General features: G+C 38.7%; 1 protein-coding gene across 1 annotated transcript in view; it reads left to right on the top strand.

Annotated features, from left to right (window-relative positions):
• LOC132393595 (nuclear envelope integral membrane protein 1-like) overlaps nt 1-21,860 on the top strand; it is a 38,809-nt gene extending 16,949 nt beyond the window's left edge. The window contains exons 6-9 of the mRNA XM_059969050.1: nt 8,031-8,133; nt 8,290-8,515; nt 11,908-12,078; nt 15,349-21,860. Coding sequence (XP_059825033.1) covers nt 8,031-8,133; nt 8,290-8,515; nt 11,908-12,078; nt 15,349-15,547 — 699 coding nt within the window. The 3' untranslated portion in view covers nt 15,548-21,860. The remainder of the gene's footprint in view (nt 1-8,030; nt 8,134-8,289; nt 8,516-11,907; nt 12,079-15,348) is intronic.
• The last annotated feature ends 43 nt before the right edge of the window (nt 21,861-21,903 follow it).

Below are 21,903 nucleotides of genomic sequence, written 5' to 3'. Positions count from 1 at the left end.
ATATAATATCTTTAAAAGAATTAAAACGGTATCAGCATTAATAGGAATAACAATCAGTAGTCCAAAAATCTGCCTGTCCAACACTGCTAAGGTTGTGAGTATGACAGATTACTGTGTTTTATTGCATCAGACTCCCTTTCAAAGACTCTACAACTCTTGTTCTCAGTATTTATTATTTATAATTATTTTTGTTTGAATTTACACAAGTAGTCTTCTTTGCACATTGTTTGTTTGTCAGTCGTTGTAGTTTTTCACTGATTTTTTTTGTCTTTCTTTGTTCTACTTTGAATGCCTGCAAGCAAATGAATCCCTGGGTAGCAAATGGTGAGATATATGTATTTTGATAATAATTTGCTCTGAACTTTGAATAGCTCACAGAGATATATTAGGCTGATACCAGAAATGGCAAGTTGTCACCTGAGGAAAGGTTGATACAGGTCAAGTTCATGCCCACTATAGTTTTGAATGAGAAGGGACTTAATTGAAACATAAAAGCTGCTGAGAGATCTTGATAAAATGGTTCTGAAAAGGATGATTCTTCTTGAGGTGAATGAAAATCTAGAGCTAACTGTTTAAAATATTTTCTCTTTCTCTGTCTCTCACTTCCTCATTTTCCCTTTCTTGCCTTCTTTCACATACCAACAGACCCTTTCTTGTGTTTTATTATTGATAATAACAATAAAGTACAAAATCATTTTTCAGTTACTTGTAGTTACAACGATTAACTGGACAGATTGGAAATGTTTGTCCTTTCATTGTGCAGGAGGAAATGCTAGAACGGGAAAGGTAATAGTTTCGCTGGGGTGACAGTTAAGGCATCACACTTGCATGGAAATGGGTGTTGAACAGATTGGTAGCTGCAGAGATAACTGATGAGTGGAGAGCCAAATTAGAAATTTGAATCTGCTACTTTAACTAAGTTGACTTCTGAGTCATTTTCAGGGATAGCCACGAGGTAGGAAGGATGTGGGCGGTAAGCCTAATGTTGAATATGTTCTATGCTCAGATGAAATCAATAAGTATCTGAGTATTTTGATCTATTTTTGTGTGCACATCTGTTGAGCAAAATGGAACAGAAGTTGCCAATCAGGCTCTTGAACCTTTTGTTTGATGTGAAACTAGTTGAAATTTGATCTATATGTCTTCAGTACCCTAGTAAATCTGTTAATTTCAGTCATATGTTTCTATCTATTTTTAATGCTTTTATTTTGTGTTGGTCTAGATTTCCAGAATATCTGATTTTCTTATGTCTCCTTTTTATCCAGTAATTTAACTTTGAGATCTCATTGAGGAAAGAGTACCAGATTCCCAAATCCCTTTGTGTAAAGTGGTACTTTCTATCAGCATTTCTGGCTTGATTATCTGTTGATTACATGAAAATAAAATGTCATTGATGGGGAGGGGAAAGTTGGGACCAAAGGTCCTTTGGGACGAAAGGCGGTCAACCAGAGATTTTGCTTTGGAGCAACTGACCTCTTGTTGTAAGGTTATATCCATTATCTTTGGTCATCCCAACAAATAGATAGATAGATAGATACTTTATTCATCCCCAAGGGGAAATTCAACATTTTTCCAGTGTCCCATACACTTATTGTAACAAATTACATGCAGTATTTAACTCAGTATAAATATGATATGCATCTAAAATCACCTTCCCAAAAAGCATTAATAAATAGCTTTTAAAAAGTTCACTTCCTGTCTGTTTAGTATATAGGAGGATAATTATCTATTGTATTAAAATGTGACAAATGTTTTTGGTAAAACACATAAGCTATGCGTGTTCTTTCAAGTGAGATATAACAGACTGTGTCGGATGTCAGAGTAAAATGGACATTATTCCACTTTGTTCTATCATCAGTGGCAGTTTAAAAAAAAATCTCAATCATTTGCAGATTACTTAGAATCTGTACATGCATATTACACCCAAATTTTTGATATATCTGAATATTTTCTGTGAATTGGTATATGTTTAATTCATCACTGTCAGGATTGGATATTTTACCCCAAAACCAGTGATTCCCAGTGGGGACAGTTCCACCCCTCAAGCAAACAGTTACAGGTCCCAAGGGGGCATTAGGGGAAATAGAAGTCATTGGGGGACGTTCAAGAATCTTGGGGGGAGAGGGCGGTAAGCGACACCCTAACTTGAGGCATGAGACTTGACTGACTGTTAGTAGAGCAGGCACTTCCAAATAAAAGACTGTGGCACTGGAACATAGGAAGAACCGTAGTTTTTCAGGTGATGAGTACTCGTCATCACAACATGTCTGAAACTTGGCAATCTCATCCAACCTTCCCAACCAAACAGGCATTATTTGGGATGCATAAGTTAGAAATAGGGTGTCCAACAGTTCCCCTTGACTCACGGCACGGAACGAGATCATGCAATTTAACAGTTGGTAAGTCAACTACACCCTCTCAACTTTCTCTACAGATCAGAAAACAAGTTGCTCAACTGTGCCCCTACCATCACTCCATCTGTGACAACTCACTGCCATTGTCAACATCCGATAGGCATTCCTAGTTAGTGTTAATTTTTAATTTTAATTTGGACTTGTTGATATGTATGGCGCCATCTCAATGAATCTGAAAGCGGTGAAGCTTTCAATTCTAATCCTAAGAAACTACAGAAGGTGCGTCAGTGCAATGTTACATACTGGAGTATAGTTTTATTCCCTTTCCGTCAAAACAGCGACACCTCATTTGTTTTAATTGAAATACTGTACTGTCTAATTAAGCAATGAAACCATCAAGATTGCAGGAACACTTCCGTAAAAGACACCCTGGTATTATTCAGTTCCAGAAGATGAAGAAGCATTTGAAAAGTATTGCACGCTCGAGTCACATGCCAGGAAAGCTAAAAATGACCTTGACCCTGTTCGGGCACTGACTTTATACTCCTGATGAAGGGTTTTGGCTTGAAACGTCGTCACTACCTCCTCCCATAGATGCTGTCTGGCCTGCTGAGTTCTACGAGCATTTTGTGTTTTTATTTTTTTTGACAGTGTTCTCATTGCTTCTTATAACATTTCCAAAATGTTTGCAAAGTGTGGAAAATCTCAGCTGAAAGATTAATAATGCCTGCTGTATCAGAAATGCTCACCACTGTACTCAAAGTGATTAACAGTATTTTAAAATCAATTCCTCTGAGTAATAACTATAACTCATCGTATTGACAAAATGAGTGAAGACTTTGAGTACCAACTACGCATAGAGCTACAAAAAACAGAATTTGGGAAACAACTGGATGAGTCAACTGTGCAAGACAATGAGGTATGTATGATTTATCAAAAATGGAAAAGTCTATGAAGAGATTCTCTTTTGTAAGAAGTTAAAAACAAATATCATTGGAGAATCAATCTATGATGAGCTCAAAATGTATATTGAGGATAAAAGTATTCCAATCAGGAACATGATTTCTTGTGCAACAGATGGAGCACCATATATGACAAGTCGCCATGCTGGTTCAGTGGCATTTATGAAAAAAGAAATTCCAAGTCTGTTTGCAATCCATTGTATAATTCATCATCAACACCTTGCAGCCAAAAAGCTCAGCCAACAACTTTTTCAATCATGACTCTTGTAATATCTGCTATCAACAAAATTAAAGCTCATTCATTAAATAGCAGAATATTTTGCCAGTTATGCCAAGTTAACGATGAAGAGTTTGAATGCTTGCTTCTTCACACTGAAGTGCGTTGGCTGTCAAAAGGCCGCTGCTTAAAACGTTTCTTTGATCTTTTTGACATTCTGGTTGAATTTTTCCCAAGCTCGCCAAAGTTGACAGGCTCAGGAAACAAAATTGAAGGTCTACGTGGAGATGTGGCATACCTAGCCAACCTGTATGACAAAATTAACATTCTGAATATGAAACTGCAGGGTGAGAACTTCAATTTAATCCAGGCAAAAAGTGCTGTGTCCACTTTATTTGGAAAGTTGGAAATACATAAGCAGAACATTGGAAGAGGAATGTTCTCACAGTTTTCCGGCGTGGAATGTATGGCACTCTCTTTTGCAGATGTTGACTTGCAAGAGTACTGCTTACACCTGCAGTCAATGAAGAAGGATTTTCAAAATGGATTCAAGGATTCGAATGATCTGGAAATCCCATACTGGTAAGTTAACCCATTTCTTTGCAAGGTGGAAGGACAGGAAGAAAAATTGCAAGAAGAAATTATCGTAATTCAGAATGACGAGAAAGCAAAAATGCTTTTCAAAAATGTCAGCTTTTGTGGTACAGTATGTGACTACACTGTCATACGAAGTTTCCTGTTCTTTGGAGAAGATCCAAACTGCTTTTCATTGCATTTTCATCCTCCTACCTTTTTGAAAGGGGCTTCAGTGCAGTGAAATACATACTCACAAAAAACAGAAATCGCTTGGACGTTGTTACACATGGGGACTTGCGGCTTTTGCTGTGACAACTCGAATCAGATATTTCAACTCTTGCTAAAAACCATCAAGCTTAAGGATCACGTTCATATTAAAGCTGCTGTACAGCGCACAGGTACTGTGTAAGCTACAGTTGAAGTCAGAAGTTTACATACACCTTAGCCAAATACATTTAAACTCAGTTTTTCACAATTCCTGGCATTTAATCCTAGAAAACATTCCCTGTCTTAGGTCAGTTAGGATCCCTACTTTAAGAATGTGAAATGTCAGAATAATAGTAGAGAGAATGATTTATTTCAGCTTTTATTTTTTCATCACTTTCTCAGTGGGTCAGAAGTTTACATACACTTTGTTAGTATTTGGTAGCATTGCCTTTAAATTGTTTAACTTGGGTCAAACGTTTTGGGTAGTCTTCCACAAGCTTCTCACAGTAAATTGCTGGAATTTGTTCCATTCCTCCAGACAGAACTGGTGTAACTGAATCAGGTTTGTAGGCCTCCTTGCTCGCACACGCTTTTTCAGTACTGCCCACAAATTTTCTATTGGATTGAGGTCAGGGCAGTGTGATGGTCAGTCCAATACCTTGACTTTGTTGGCCTTAAGCAACTTTTCACAACTTTGAGGTATGCTTGGGGTCATTATCCACTTGGAGGACCAATTTGCGACTGAGCTTTAACTTCCTGGTTAATGTCTTGAGACGTTGCTTCAATATATCCACATCATTTTCCTTCCTCATGATGCCATCTATTTTGTGAAGTGCACCAGTCCCTCCTGCGGCAAAGCACCCCCGCAACATGATGCTGCCACCCCCATGCTTCACGGTTGGGATGGTTTTCTTCGGTTTGCAAGCCTCACCTTTTTCCTCCAAACGTAATGATAGTCATTATGACCAAACAGTTCAATTTTTGTTTCATCAGACCAAAGAACATTTCTCCAAAAAGTAAGATCTTTGTCCCCATGTGCACTTGCAAACTGTAGTCTGGCTTTTTTTAATGGCGGTTTTGGAGCAGTGGCTTCTTCCTTGCTGAGCAGCCTTTCAGGTTATGTCGATATAGAACTCGTTTTATTGTGGATATAGATACTCGTCTACCTGTTACCTCTAGCATCTTCACAAGGTCCTTTGCTGTTGTTCTGGGATTGATTTGCACTTTTCACGCCAAAATATGTTCATCTCTAGGAGACAGAATGCTTCTCCTTCCTGAGCGGTATGACAGCTGTGTGGTCCCTTGGTGTTTATACTTGTGTACTAACTTTTGTACAGATGAATGTGGTACCTTCAGGCGTTTGGAAATTGCTCCCAAGAGTGAACCAGACAAGACATCATTTTCTGACCTCAGTCCGATAGAAAATTTGTGGGCAGAACTGAAAAAGCATGTGCGAGCAAGGAGACCTACAAACCTGACTCAGTTACACCAGTTCCGTCTGGAGGAATGGTATAAAATTCCAGCAATTTACTGTGAGAAGCTTGTGGAAGACTACCGAAAACGTTTGACCCAAGTTAAGCAATTTAAAGGCAATGCTACCAAATACTAACAAAGTGTATATAAACTTCTGACCCACTGAGAAAGTGATGAAAAAATAAAAACTGAAATAAATCATTCTCTCTACTATTATTCTGACATTTCACATTCTTAAAATAGTGATCCTAACTGACCTAAGACAGGGAATGCTTTCTAGGATTAAATGCCAGGAATTGTGAAAAACTGAGTTTAAATGTATTTGGCTAAGGTGTATGTAAACTTCTGATTTCAACTGTAGGTTTAAAGACAAATAAAAATTTAATGTGGAATTGCTTTTCTCATGTTAGCATATGATAGACATGTTTTCACACTGTGGGGGTGCTGGAAAGTATATTTTGCCTAAGAGGGGCATTGGCAAGTACGAAGATGTTCTAGGGGGCTGCTGACAAGTGTGAAAGTGCTTTAGGGGGCATTGGGCTAAAAAAGGTTGGGCAACGCTGCCTTAAACCATCTTATTGATCATTTATGTAACTGAACAACCATGGGATTAAAACTTGTATTGTCCTCTTCAAACATTAAATACCAGTTATAAATTTCATACAGACAGTGCCATCTGAGACCAAAAGAAGTATTCTGAAGAAACAAAATCAGATTATTTAAAGACAAACATTTTTCATAGCACACGCGTTAGTTTCTTCAATCAACCAGAAAGCCTACTTTCTTTGGGGTTTTGATTCTGTGCTCGGAATATTTTCTATGCAAATATTTTCCTGTCAATCATGATACCAAAAGTGCTATTTCCTTTCAGCATTTCCTGCTTGATTATCTGTTGTTTTCATGAAATTAAAATGTCATTGATAGGGAGGGGAAGTTGTGACCAAAACTGAGTGAAGGAGGTCAACCAGAGATTTTGCTTGCTCATCCTTGGTTTTACAAATAAAAAGGTACAATCTTACAATTTTGCTCAATAAATTATTAATTCAAGCAACATTTTTGTAAATACATTCAGTGGACACTTTATTAGGTACACCTGCTTGCTAACATAGTATGTAATCAGACAATTATATGGCAGTAACTCAAAGCATAAAAGCATGCACACAAAGTCAGGAGGTCCACATGTTGTTCCGAACAAACATCAAAATGGGGAAGAAATGTGATCTGAGTGACTTTGACTGTGGAATGATTGTTGGTTCCAGAGCAGGTGGTTTGAGTATTGCAGAAACTGCTGATCTCTTGGGATTTTCACACACAACAGTCCTCTGGAGTTTACTGAGAATGGTGCAAAAAAAAAAAAAAAATCCAGTGAGCAGCAGTTCTGTGGACGAAAATGCCTGGTTAGTGAGAGAATTCAGAGTAGAATGGCCCGACTGGTTCAAGCTGACAGGAAGGTGACAGTAACTCATGTTACAGCAGTGATGTGCAGTAGAGCACATCTGATGCCCAACACGTCGAACCTTGAAGTGGATGGTCTGCAGCAGCAGAAGGCCACAAACATACACTCAGTGGCTACTTTATTAGGTACAGGGAGATACCTGTTAAAGTGACCTCCAAGTATATATTGTAGGCCACAAGCGTGATCGAAATGAAATGTGTTTTGAAACTGAAAATAAAATGCATGACCCCTGGAAGCTATTTACTTACTTTGTATGCAGTATTTTATATTTATATCAGTGTATCAGTTTGCTTTCAATTATTTATATGCTTACTTTCTTGATGTTCAGCTAATGTAGGAATATTTTTGATAAAGTTTTTGAGCCATTGGAACTTGAGAGATATTTAAAGAAATAAAAAAAACATATTTCAGGGACATGAAAGCTGAATGCTGAATATATTGTACACATGTATCAAATGAGAGGAATCCTGAAGGGAGCAAAGAGGAAAGGGATAATCTGAGGGAACATGAAAAGATGAGAGTGATACTGAATCCACAGCATTCCCAATGTTATTGAAATTCCTGTAGAATTCTTTTAACAGTAATTAATTTTAAAAGGATTTTAAATGTAATTAATATAGTGTGCCGTTAGCTTATTTATAATCCTGTGACTTGCTCTCTGTTCTGTATGGGAGAGAAAGAATGTGTATGTGAGGTAAAGATACTATAGGGGATATAATGGCACATCGACTGTTCCATTCTCATGAGTGTCATTCATTTAATATAATGTTTTATCTCTTCTATAGACCAGGACATTCGTATTTCTAATGATTGGAAGTGCGTCGGTTTCATCATCTGTGATTTATTTAAGTGTCTTAAACCTATCCCAATATCAGCACTACCTTTATGGTAAGTAAAATTATAGTATTTTTGATTATCAAAGATCATCTGTTAATTTTCTTTGGTAATGATGGTGACTTTTAAAGTGTTTATTCTGTCAACACTTATTAGAAAGAAAAATTTGTCAGTGTCTTATTTCATTTTCTTTTTTTACCCCTGAAACAGGTTATATTCTTGTGCTTGGTTGTCTAAGCTATATTATTTGCTATAACCACGGGCCATTGTCAGATGAACATAGCATAAATCTGCTTATGTGGACCTTACAGTTGGCAGCATTGCTGATGATATACTTTGGTGTTACATTCAGTCAATGTGCTTACTCTGTCATAGTTGTTCTGTTATGTGCACACAACTTCCACCATGCAGTTAATTTGATCTACTGTGTTTGCAGGTTAGTATTTGGCTTTATTATACAAGAAATATTGCAAATAAGTTCATTCTAATAATAGAAAAGTTAACAGATTTTACTATATATAGTTCTAGGATTTTATTTTATTTATGTTGATAAGTAATTAAGCTCTCATTTTTCCTCTCTCTATAATTTACTCCGGAGCTCTCGTGGAATTAACAGTCTCACAGGAGTATTCAAGAGATAGGGGTGTTATTTGGTAATCTTATTAACGTGGCCAATTTTATATGTTCCTGTTTTAGTACCTTAGGGTTTCCAATTTATTTTTTTATCAAGTGAGCCGAAATGAACTAATTTAAGATTAATTCCTATGCAGAAACTTAGTATTGATGCACAAAGTAATCCGGGGTTGGATCTCTGTTTAATTTCAGATGCTTAGGCTTTTTCCAGGAGTCAGAAATAATGAGTAGTCTTAATTCTAATATTTAAGTTCATTTAGAAGTACAAACAATCAAACAAATACTAAGCAAACTAAATAAAAAGCTGAGAAACGAAGCCAAGAGGTGAATGGGTGTGAAGACAAAAGGAATAAAGATGCAAAGAAAAGATGGCACCTCCAAAGACTCCATCAATTTTATAGCTAAGATGAGAAAATCCTTAGATGAGAATAACTAGCTGTTTGGTTACATAAATAAACCAAATAAATCACATCGAAAATGGGCTAATATTCAGCTTGTGAAAAAGAAACGTGATAAACCATTAGTTTAACTGCTGTACCACCTTTTGCCAGTGAATTGGGATGAACCACCAAATACTGTGAAAAATACACGAGTTTGTTTGAAAAGTACAAATTTTATAAAAAGTGTTATTTTAAAAAAAATAAGTGGTTTCCAACACCAGGAACATTGAAGAGAGCTTTCATAAAATTTCAGTGCCTGTATGATTTTACTGCAATATTCCTGTATAAGTTTACAAATATAAAATAGTCTTCATGGTTTAAAGCACTTAATTGCCAAGTAAGTATTTTTGAAATATAGTCAATTGCAATGTAGGAACATTGCAGCCAGCTTGTGCAGAGCAAGCTCTGCAAACAGTAAGGAGATAATAACAATATAGATGTAATTTATTGAAATTGTTTGAGGTATTTTTTTATATAATACTGAAGATTATTTTGCTGCTTCTCTTCAGAATGTTATTTAGGATCATTTATTTTCGGCTGGAAAAGCAAAACGGGCCTTGGATTATTCATGTCAAATGGTGAAAAATGGAAAATAGTGGAAATATATCTGGGCAGATTACATGTTGTTTAGAATGACCAATATATAACTCATTTTGCTGGACTCAAGTGGTCTTGCACCTACACATCTCTACCGAGTACAGCACTTAGCGCAGGACATCCAGCCCATAATGTTGTGTGAACTAATGAAGATAATGACACCTAACTCCTCCTGGCTGCACGTGGACCATACCCCTCCATTCTCTGCATTTTCGGGTGCCCGTCAGGAGTCTACCAAATCCCTCTTTTGTATTTGCCTCCTCCACCACCATCCCTGGCAGCATGTTCTAGGCACCCACCACTCTCCATGGAGTGAAAAAGAAAACTTTCCCTACACATCTCCTTTGAACTACCCATCGCCTACCTTAAACTCAATGCCCTCTAGGATTAGACATTGCGACCCTGGGGAAAAGATGCTGGTTATCTACTCGACCTATACCTCTCAGAATCCTTTAAACTTCCATCAGTTTGCTGCAGCCACTGCAGACCGTTTTGTCCCAGAAATGTTTTTAAGTAATGCAGCCTGCAGCTGATGGTATGTGCTTTTTAAGTAGTCAGGGTGTGTGTCTGGATACAGCTCAGAAGGCAGTGCTTTCTCCAAACCTCATTACATATTACATGTTTTTGACCTCACTCAATCTTCCTCCCTGCCACAAACCCCTCACCCCAACAAATAAAATGGCCACAAAAAAACCTATTTGGAGACCACCACCGTTGTAGAGAAGATTTTGTTTTGCTTTAAAGCGAAAGAACAAAGAAAAACTATGTGCATGATTTAAATAGAATTTATATTTAGCTGATGCCTACTTGTCAGCACATGACTTTCCCTAAGGCTGGCTATCTTGCTAGCTCCAGTCCTTTTTCCTATATCCTAAATTGGTATTTTATTCTGTTAGTCACTGCAATGTCATCCATACTTGTGCAAAATTTTAATAGGGAGAACTTGACAGTGTCAATGCTTCCTATTTCAGTATACATCACTCCAGCATTTTACCCAGAAGGCAAGCCAAGTGAAAACATAACAACTCTGTGGTCTGGTACACTTGACTGATGACCTTGCTGAGCAGTTGGGAAGGCTGCAGTGTTTCCTGTAGGCCTATATGTGAACACGTGTGCTGCATTACTTTTTCCTCATGCTCAGAGTAGGTTGGTAATTCTACACAATCATGATGAAGGTTTATAATCATGAATTTTTCACATGTTCTAATAGGTGCATCTGTGCCTTCATTAGTAAGATGCATTTACTTAAAACAAACAATAAAAGCTGCATTTACAAGTTCTGCCACAAGGCTTCTACTTAAAAAATGAAGATGTCTATTTGATGAGCCATATAGCATGGGAACAGGTCGACTGAGTCTCTTATCAACCTTCGCCATAATCCCATTTCATTTTCACCATGTTCTCAACATGATCATCCACTTACTACCACTCATGACCACATCAGGAGCAACTTACAGCAGCCAATTAATTAACGATCTGAAAGTATTTGCAGTGTGGGCGGAAGCCAGGACGTCAGCACATAGACAGGACCCAAGGTCGGGACTGAATCTGGATCCTGTCTGGTGCTGTGAGAATTATACTCCCCCACCAAATGATTCAACCTACAGATGAGTATTTGCTGTTACAGCTCACCCCCTTGTTTTAAGTAATTTTAATCTTCTCCTAAAAAATGAAGTTACTTTAAAATTATCTATCTATAGCTTTCTAGCCAGGAGTTTGATGTACAGCATAATATATCACACGTGTCCACATTCATTTACAGCTATTTAAATACTTGATAGTGAATCTAATTTAAAGTATCCATCCCTTTGCATTTGTATCTTAAATTCGATACTCTATGCTATTCAATGACTTGCCTAGCCAGGATTCAAAGCTAACATTTTTGCAGGAAAAATGGTGGTTAAAAAAAACTACAGGTCACTGAACGAATTGGACAAAAGCAAACCCACATCTTGTCACTGTTACCAGAATCGCAGTAAACAGAAGAGCTCCAGCATGTTAAATGGAATATTCTGAACAAGATTGACAGATGATCAAGAACCTCGGGCTCTAGTTAGAATTACAAAGCTCAAAATTAGATGTGTATTTTACCTTCAATATTTACCTGAAGAGGTAAGGTTTTTGTGAATATAACTGGGGACTTTGTTTTTAATTACAGGAAAATCAAACAGCTCATTAAGAAGCCACAGTTTCATTTCATTACTGAAGAGGAGTATAGGGAACAGACTGAAATAGAAACCAAAAAGGCTCTGGAGGAGCTCCGCCAATGTTGCAGGAGTAAAGACTTCCCTGCATGGGAAATAGTAGCAAAAATCAAATCCCCAAAAAGGTAGGTGGGACAGTATCATTGTCACTGACCCTCATTCTATTGCCATTCATTAGTCATCGTTATGTACAAATTGTGTGTTGGCGCGTGGTCAAGTGGTTAAGGCATTGGTCTAGTGATCTGAAGGTTGCTAGTTCAAGCCTCAGTTAAGGCAGCGTGTTGTGTCCTTGAGCAAGGCACTTCACCACACATTGCTCTGCGACGACACCGGCAGCCAAGCTGTATCAGCCCTTGAGCCCTTGTCCTTCCCTTGGATAATGCCGGTGGTGTGGAGAGGGGAGACTTGCAGCATGGTTTGTTCCCATACAACCCTGCACTCTGGAAACTTTCCAAGGTGCAGATCCATGGTCTCTCGAGACTAACGGATGTCTCTCTCACACACACACTTTCCCATGCTGAGTAATGCAGACCAACAGTCTGTTTGGGCCTATGCAATGCTCTAATGACTTTCCTCGCCTCTGTATTCTCTTGTTGGAGAAGGATATATCAGAAACATTTGCAAATACTCTGTGTCTGTTTCATTGTTGAGGTTTACATATGAAGAGTGGGATGTGACCGATACCTATCTGTAATATGTATTCACCAGGGAGTAAATATATTCAAAAGAGAAGAGATGAAAAATTAGGTGGCTTTATTGGGGGGGGGGGGGGGAAATATTCTTCTTCTTAATGCTAGAGGAAGGAATATGACATTGTGAAAAGTGTTTTCAATACCCTAAATTGTTCACATGATATAGCAATCCTCCACATTTATTACCATCATTAATTGCCCTTGAACATTGGTGTCTCAGCAGTTCAAAATAAACCAAATGATGGCAGGACTGGAGAGATACAACTTGTAGACTGAGGGAGGTCAGCTGCTCAGGCAGGATCCAGGCTAACATCACAAAGGCACAAAGTGGGTGAGGTTATTACATTAGTGAACTTGGTAGACATTTAAAAACACATAAATAGAAGCAAGCACAGATCGTATCATAACTATTGGGTAAAGCACATTAGCGAATCAGATTAAATCCTCTTTAGTGTTTTAACTATTTACTCCTTTATCTACTTTGTCCCTGTACAAACTCACCCTGCTCCGGCCTCCTCTGCTTTGTTGTTCCAAGTGTATTTTTCTGCCCACTCCTCAGTTTCCTTGATTATCTTAGTGTATAAAAATGTCTCAGTCTCAGTACGGGATGAAGCTGACAATCATGCATCAGTCCTCTGCAGTTAAGCATCTCTTTTGTGTCTAAAAATCTGATGCTTAATCCTGTGAATAATTCTGTTATTTCTAGATTCCTCCTTGAAAAAAAAACAGCGTGTCAACATTTTAGTCTGTCAGTGCAGCATTGCCACATCACACCTCCCTGATGCTGTCTTTAATAAAATATATATTTGATATACTCAGTTTCTTTGGCAGCTGAGGTGGTTTTTAATCTTCCGACATTGGTTCAACTCTCCTTATTACCGATACTAGTCAATCACATTATCATTGTGCTACGGTATCCAATGACTTTAGATGAGTGTTAGCCTGGCCTTTATCTACATTTTCATCTGGGCCTACAATACCTATAAACGTTGTTTTATCAAGTAGATTTAATTAATTTTCCTGGCTGGTATTTATCCCTCAGCAAGTATCATCAGAAATAAACTTTACAGGTTATTGGTAATTATTAGATATTTATGCTTATATATTAGGGCAACATTTCATTTCTGAATAATGACTGCAAAACAAAGTTATTTACTAGTGAAGCCCTTCAGTTCCCTCGAAGCCAAAAACAGATTTGATGAGTTATTTTTAAAATATATTTTGCTCTCTAACAATTTTTCAACCTAGCTTAGTGGTTTTACTGTCTCTGGTACAAGTGTTCTTAATATGTTGCCTTCAGTTAAATTTTCCGTAAATTGTAATTTGAAGGGAAATAAAGTGAAAGTATTTACACATCCAGAACAGGAGACATTTGCTGAGGCTTTTACCTTTATATTTCTTGTCTCAGGACATTGATGACATATTTGCTGTAAATCATTAATTTGAAACAAATTTCAGTACCATTCAAATTGTAGTCTGTTAACTTAAAACTTGTGAAGTAACTGACTCATATTTTCTGTGATTTCTGTATAAGACACTTTTCTGTGGCAAATTATTTGCAAAAGTACTGTTTCAAAATTGTTTTTGACAAATTACTTCATATTAGTGATACAGAAGTGTCATTAATTTTTGTTTTACAAATGATTTTTGTTTACATATTAACCAGCTCATTCCTAACTATAAGATTGTAAGGGGAATTGCTGTTTTGACAGAATTAATCATAATTGGTGTTGATCTTCAATTCACTGGGATTGTGCTGGAATCGAGTGTACCTTTCCTGTGTTGTTTTATTTCCTTAACTAATAGTTTCTTGCTTAATCACTCAAGAAAAGCTAAATTGAAACTCCCAGCTTTGGGGAATTTAAAACTCTTCCAGTGGATCCACTGGCAGGTGTCGGCAACCCGCGGCTCCGGAGCCGCATGCGCTTTTTTCAACTCTGTGATGCGGCTCCCTGTGGCTTTGGAAAATAAATGATGAGTATTTAATTAAAATGTATTTTATGTTAGTTTGTTAGTTTTTGAAATGTAATTCTAAATTTGAAGATTATGGTGATCTTGTACAATCTAAATAAAACGTTGTGGCGACCCATTTCCTGGCACATCCGAACTGGCTCACAATTTGCCAGCGTTCTGGCTAAGGGTGATAGCCTACGGGGGTTTGTGAGTACGTGTCTTTTGGAGCATCCGCGCCCACGGGGGGCAGGTTGAGAGAGGCTTAAAAGCAAGGCTGTGTAGTTTGAATAGTTATCTTTGACTGCAGTTTACCCACGCTGTGTCGTTATTTTAGCGCTGCGTGTAGCACACCGCTACGTGTTTTTATCGCTATTAATATACGTCACCACTGCCAATGCCTGACACCCGCCAGTGCGCAATTTCTTTTAATTTTTCGATCCAAGGTAGGCTAACGATGTAGTAACCTTCAACCCAACGTCTTTTTTTCGGAGTTCAAAATGTTTTTGTTGCTTGCAGAAATGTAATTTCGTTTGCTCTGCAGGAGTTCATTGATTTCATAAATGCAACACATTATAGTTTGTTTATACACAGCATAAAGGCAAAAAAAAACGTATGCAGTTTTGTGGCTCCCAGTGTTTTCTTTTCTGTGGGAAATGGGTCCATATGGCTCTTTCAGTGGTAAAGGTTCCCGACCCCTGCACTAGGTAGATGTATTTTTTTGTTCACTTCCGCTGTTCTTCTCATTTGCAGAATGGCGGACTTTATCCTGGGAGCTTCACACCTCACACATGAGGAAGTGTGGAATCATGACCAACATTATGGAATTGGGGGAGCCTTTTTGGAAGCCCAGCTCTTTGCTGCAGAGGAAGATAATAGTTTTGTTTCACAGAATGGTGAAGTGATAGCAACAAATGAAGATCATGATGAAGTCAGTGATATAGTGAATTAATTCTTGCTTCAGTAGGTTTTCTGAACCATCATTCAAAACAGGGATTGACTAATGCACCAAATAATGATCATAGAAGTATCCGGTTTGGATATTTATTACACTGGGATGTACAAAAGAAAGGCAAACTGACCAAGGATACAAGATGATCAGTGAATTTGTAAGTTGTAATTCAGTTTGTATTTTTTTCATACAAAAAAATTGCACTAATGCATGTGGTTCTCGTGAGAGGGACCTTTTAGGTCTGAAGTTGCAATTTTTTTGTCAACTTAGTGACATGTGGAACAGAAATTCTAGGCCTCAGGTTACAGACTTTTGTATGCACAGATATCTGTTTTCTTTTTTTTTAATTGCTGAAAATGTATGTAATTCACAAGCAAATGAAGAACTGGATCTTTCTTCATTCCCATTGAAAGGTAACTGGTTTGTCACATGTATCTTGTTGAATTCTGAGGTCTTGGAGACACCAGTTCAGTTCACCTAATGTGATCTGTGACGGCACATTACTTAATGTAACTAAGAAAGCTATTCGTTGAAGGTTGGACAATGAAAATTTAGTAGTCAGCCATCACATTGCAAGCACTGCTCAGTGATTAAAGACTTCACCATGCACAATCCAGAAGGACAGTTGCTGTGTTTTGCTGCAGTGAGAACCTTCTCCTTTGAGCACATTCAATGAGAAAACAAGGCAGGCTACTTTTGTTTTAATTCTGCCAATAATTGTTGACCTGTATTGCATACAATCAGCACTTCCCATTATCCTGCCCAAAGTTGGTGGAATAAACTGAATTCCTTCATGGATAAAGTGATTAAAATTTAAAGCCATATTCAGAAATCATGAAGTATGATTTAAAAATATATCATTGTGTTTTCCTGTTTTCTTCTCTGTACTGCTTTAATATTTTTAAAGTAGAGTTTAGAAATAAGTGGGATTGTTATGATATTTAAATATGGGGATTAATCATGTACTTGAGCAGATGTCTGCAATCCAAACATTCTGTAAAGCACATTGTATTCCTGCTGTACTTCACAACATGGTGTGAAAACAAGAGAATTTCTGTAAGAGGTAGAGAGAAGGCAATTTGCCAGCAAGGTACATCATCTAAATAGATTGCAGTTTCAAACTGGAATTTGGCATTAAATTTGAATTTTTAACAAAATTTGTTCATGGTGTGTATGTTATAATATGATTCATTTAGACGCCATTCGTTTTTATTTCACACCCAGTTTAGGTAAAATGAATGGTCTGTTTTTATTTTGATTGTTATAGAAGCAGCAGATATAGGTTAATTTTTATATCATAGTGCTCTGATTAAAAACTAAGCTTGAAAAAAATGATTGGTAGGAGTTTGTTAGATCAAAATAATATTTCACTAAGTTGATAGAAAATCAAGCAAGGATTATGTTGTTTAAAAAGTATTTTGTTATCTAGAACAAGAGGCCAAAATAAAGGTTAAGCCATTAAGGGCTGAGGTGAGAAATTTCCTTTTGCACATGTAGGACAATGAAAACTTGGTAGATAGCCACCCACACTGTCAGAGCTTTTACTGGATTTCAGAAAATCAAAATGTATACATAAAATGAAATGGAATAATCATCTGGATATTTCTTGAACAAATATTGTTCAAAAATTCAAATTGAATGCTGAGTTCGTGTTTGAAATTGCAATCCATTTATACTAAGTACCTCACTGGCAATTTGCCTTTTTTCTCTCTGGAGAAATTCTCTTGCTTTCACACCATGTCTGGAATACAACAAAATCACTGGATTCAAGTAATTTATTTTGCAAATCAAACTTGTACAGAAGAAAATTTTTCTTCTTTATTTGTCTCCCTCAAATGCAGACACGAGAATTAGGAGCAGATATGGCCCATGTGTACCTGCATGGCTATTCCACCATCCATTAAGATTATTGCTCATCTTCTACCTTGGCTCTGCTATCCCGCACAAGCTCATGTCCCTTAATATCCAAGATCTATCATTCTCTGTTTTGAAAAAAATCTGTGGCTGATTCTCTACAGACCTCTGGGTTGGACCAACATACTTTGCTTTTCCAATTGCTTCCTATATCTGCATGTGAGCTCTGAATGACTTGTGTCCATTGTGGTAACTTCTACAAAAGACCACTCGACAATTTTATGGCCAAAAGAGCATCTTTATCTGGGACGGCAAATGACATTTACAATACAGAGGCTTCCAGGTACCTCGTGAGGAATGGGTGGAGGAACTATATACAATGCATACTGGGAGTAAAAAGAGCGGAAGTAAAGACCCCGCCAACCCCGGACCCTGCCGCCTCTTGCTACCAACAGCTCCCCGATTAGTATTAACTTACTGTTAATAATATTCACATTACAAGACTTCTCCCCCTTTAAAATCCAACATTCCCCCAATATAGAAGAACTGGGAAATAAAAACAGTGGTGTCATTAGCAACAGGTTACCTAAAACACGTAGCAAATTCAACATTCAATCTGACAACAAAAGGAACTATCCAATCAAAGATTCAGTCTGTTAGGAAGTTTGTGAGGGCACTGCGATCTACGCACTACCCCTGGTGACCCCGCAGGCACCGCTGGTGAGGATGTTTTGGGTGGATCTAGTGTTGGGGACACGAGGGGTCTGTGTGTCTGGGTGAGAATGTCCATCCTCTTCAGGGGACTCTGCCCCCTCTGCCAGTGTCTCTCCCTCTAGCAAAGTCACTGGTGGACATGCTTTCCTGGTATGCATTAAGTGGTCATTGCTCCTTAACTGTTTTGGACTACTGAGCTTCTTTGAAATCGGTGGCAGGCTATTCTCAGCATTATTGGGATAAACGGCATCTGCAGGTTTGCCACCTGGCTTGGAACGCACTGAAGAAAGAACTTTGGTTTTTGAATCATCATCACGACCGTGGCTCAGAAAAGACCCAACTGCAAATCTTTCACAGAGTTCCTTGTTATAACAAGAGATATAACTGGAGTTCAACAGCAGGAAATTGCAATGCGTTTCGGAAAACCTCTTGTGCTTGAACAGAGGTCTTGTCTGTTAAATTACAGTCATTGATTGTGATGATACATTCATTCTCCTGGAGCAGGTTCTCTTTTCTTAAATGGCTATTCTTTTCAATACCACGAATACTCAGGCCAAGGAATCTTCCACTCAGCGTAGAGTTAAAAGGCACCACATGGATTTCCAGGGGGCCACCGTCTCCAGAAAATTCTACCTTCATTGTCAGTTCACTTAAGAGTGCTTTCTGAATGCTTGTCTGGTGGTCCTGGAGGCTCTGTCCTTACATCGTCTGTGGGCGCCCCATTTGCTACTGTTATGATTGGCTTTACATGCAGGTTCCTGTTAGTGGGATCATCAGGCTGAGATGCACCTTGCTGTAACTGGGCAGGTGGTACAAGAGCTGGGTCACTGCTTCGCCGTACTAGAAGTGGCGTGCTGGCTTTCAGTGCCGAGGGGGTAACTTCAATTGCTCCTGTAATAGGCTGAAGAGCCACAACCTGCGCTGCGAGCTCACTCTCAAATGTGTCCGGACTATGTCTGTCACTCACATTGTCATCAGCGACTTCATCTGCACACTGCACCTCATGCTCTTCCGTCATGTGTGCATATTTAAATTCATGCCAGTTGAGCCGGATTTTGTGAAGCCAATTGCCCTCAGCTATCAGCCTGGCTTCAGCCTTCTGACCCCCGGCTGAAATATCCACATATAACATCCCTAAGTGAGGTATGGGCTGCCCCATATAGGTCCTGAGTTTGAGCTTAGATGGTCTGATGGGAGGCAGGTTGGACCCCCATGTCCTCATGTAGATCTCTTCACTAATGACTGATGCAATAGCCCCTGAATCAATCTCAAACTTAATGTCCCTTCCCCTCACAGTAACTGTGTCATAATATGGTTCAGGTGGTCCCTCATCCGTTTCCACGCCAAACATGTTGTAGGCACACGCTGCCTCCTCGTCTGCTTCTCCTCAGTGGTGTGTGGCTGCCTGAGTCTGTTGAGCTTTCCCCTGCCCAGGCTTAACCTCACCCTTTATGCTCCTGCACTTTTTAACCAAATGTCCCTTCTTGCTACAAGCATGGCAGACAGTATTTTTGAATTTACAAACATTTGCATAGTGCGTTCCTCCACACCGAAAACATCCCACCCACTTTGCCTGTTTACCAGTCTCCCTCCTGACTTGGAGAACAGCTGCTGACTCTGACTCCCCATGGCCTTTCTGGATATCCTTAGCATTATTAGCAGCCATCTCCAGCTTTCTTGAAAGTCAACGGTGGGGTTTCCCTCAACAAACAGCATCGTGTGGTGTCATTATTAATACCGCATACTAATCTATCATGGAGCATGTCATCCAACACAGCTCTGAAATCGCAATGCTCTGACAGCTGCCGAAGCTCGGCCACAAAATCGCCCACAGACTGACCTGGCTTCCGGACATGGCTGTGAAACTTGAACCGGTGAACTATCACCGAAGGCTTCAGATTGTGGTGGTTCCCCACGAGCTTGACCAGTTCGTCATATGGAATTTCTCCCAGTTTCCGCGGCACGGTAAATTGCTTATCAACTTCTAAGTCTTTGCCCCACAAACACTCAGGAGAATGGAGCGTTTCTTAGCCTCCTCAGTAATGCCATTAGCACAGAAAAACTGTCCTAACCTTTCCTCATACTCCGGCCTCTCTTCGGTTTGCTCCGCAAACTGACCGATAGACCCGAACGTAGCCATCTGAATGCAAGGCTCCTTGTCCGCTCACAGCTCCCGATAAAAACGGGGCCGACCTGTCCACAAAACCAGTTCACCTCGTCGCCAAAAATATGTGGTAACTTCTACTTTACAAAAGACCACTCGACAATCTTATGGCCAAAAGAACGTCTTTACCTGGGACAGCAAATGATATTTACAATACCGAGGCTTCCAGGTACCTCGTGCAGCATGGGTAGTGGAACTATATACCATGCATACTGGGAGTAAAAAGAGCGGAAGTAAAGACCCCGCCAACCCCAGATCCCGCCTCTTGCTACCAACAGCTTCCCAATTAGTATTAACTTACTTTTAATAATACTCACATTACAACATCCATGGACACCCTGACAGATCCTCATGTACATTTATCTATATTATTTAAGAGTTGCGTTTTTTTAAATAATTTTTTCTACATTTTATTCCATTAGCTATGTTTATATCCTGTCACTTCATTTCTCTATATCCCTTTGAAGCTTCTTTACATCCTGCTTCAAACTCCTAATCACACCACACCTAGATTTGAATAATCAAAGTTTGGTCCCCTCAGTCAAATCGTTAATTTGGATTGTGAACAGCTAGGGCTGAAACACTGCTCCAGTAATCACAGTGTGCCAGTCTGAGTAAAGCAGATTGCCACTCTTTGCTTTTTGTCTAACCAATTCTCAGTCGATGCTGGTATCTTGCCCCCAGTTCCATGTGCTGTAATGTTGCTGACCAGTCTCCGTGATACTTTATTGAAATTTACTGAAAATCTAAATACCCATCAAACATTCTGACTTTAGATTTCAAGCCACTGTCTTCCTCCTTCCCCTAGCTTTATACAAGCGAAATTCAAATAGATATCTCACTTCCAAATCTCAGACTCATTTACTGGGCACCATGGTACCGTAGGGTTCATGCAATGCTCAAGGTGTCAGAACTCAGAGTTCAATCCCAGTGTTCTCTGTACATGTGGGTTTTCTCTGGGGACTCTTTCCTCCTACAATCCAAAGACCTACCGGGTAGATTAATTGGTCGTTGTAAATTGCCCTGTGATTAGGTTAGGGTTATGTCGGGGTTTTTGGAGGTTGTTGGACAGTATGGCTGGAAGGACCAGAAGGACCACTCCACGTTGTATCGCTAAATAAATTAATAAAACCCCCAGATGACTAGTTTTTTAGCAAGTCGCTTTCATATCAAGTTTAAAGTTGTGAAATATTTGAATTAAGCACTCAAAATAGTTTTTGAAAATTTATTTTACATTATGCCACATTCTTAACTGGAATTTCAGAGAAGAGATGTAATTATTAGAGTTAATTTAAGGCTGTTGGAGAATGAAGTTTATATAAATAAACATGAATGAGAAATAGCGTTGTTAACACCAGCTCTTTCCAAATATTAAATTATTATTCATGAGCCAAAACATGATCCATTGTGCTTTGAAAATCTATCTCTGTTGCTGTTCTTCAGAATAATGAGATGAAATGGTAGTCTAATTACACAAGTTGTTTGTAATTAAATGTGGATTATTATCCTACGTCTAGAGATTGCAATCACACTTGTAAGAGTCTGAGGTAACAGCTCCCTCCTGTGGGTGGACTAAAAATTAGTGTACAAGTTCATCCTGATTAAATGAACGTGTTAGGCTCGG

Source organism: Hypanus sabinus, chromosome 4 (genome assembly GCF_030144855.1).
Source record: "Hypanus sabinus isolate sHypSab1 chromosome 4, sHypSab1.hap1, whole genome shotgun sequence".
In the NCBI taxonomy this organism is placed as follows: Eukaryota; Metazoa; Chordata; class Chondrichthyes; order Myliobatiformes; family Dasyatidae; genus Hypanus; species Hypanus sabinus.
This window is presented reverse-complemented; position numbering and strand designations above follow the sequence as displayed.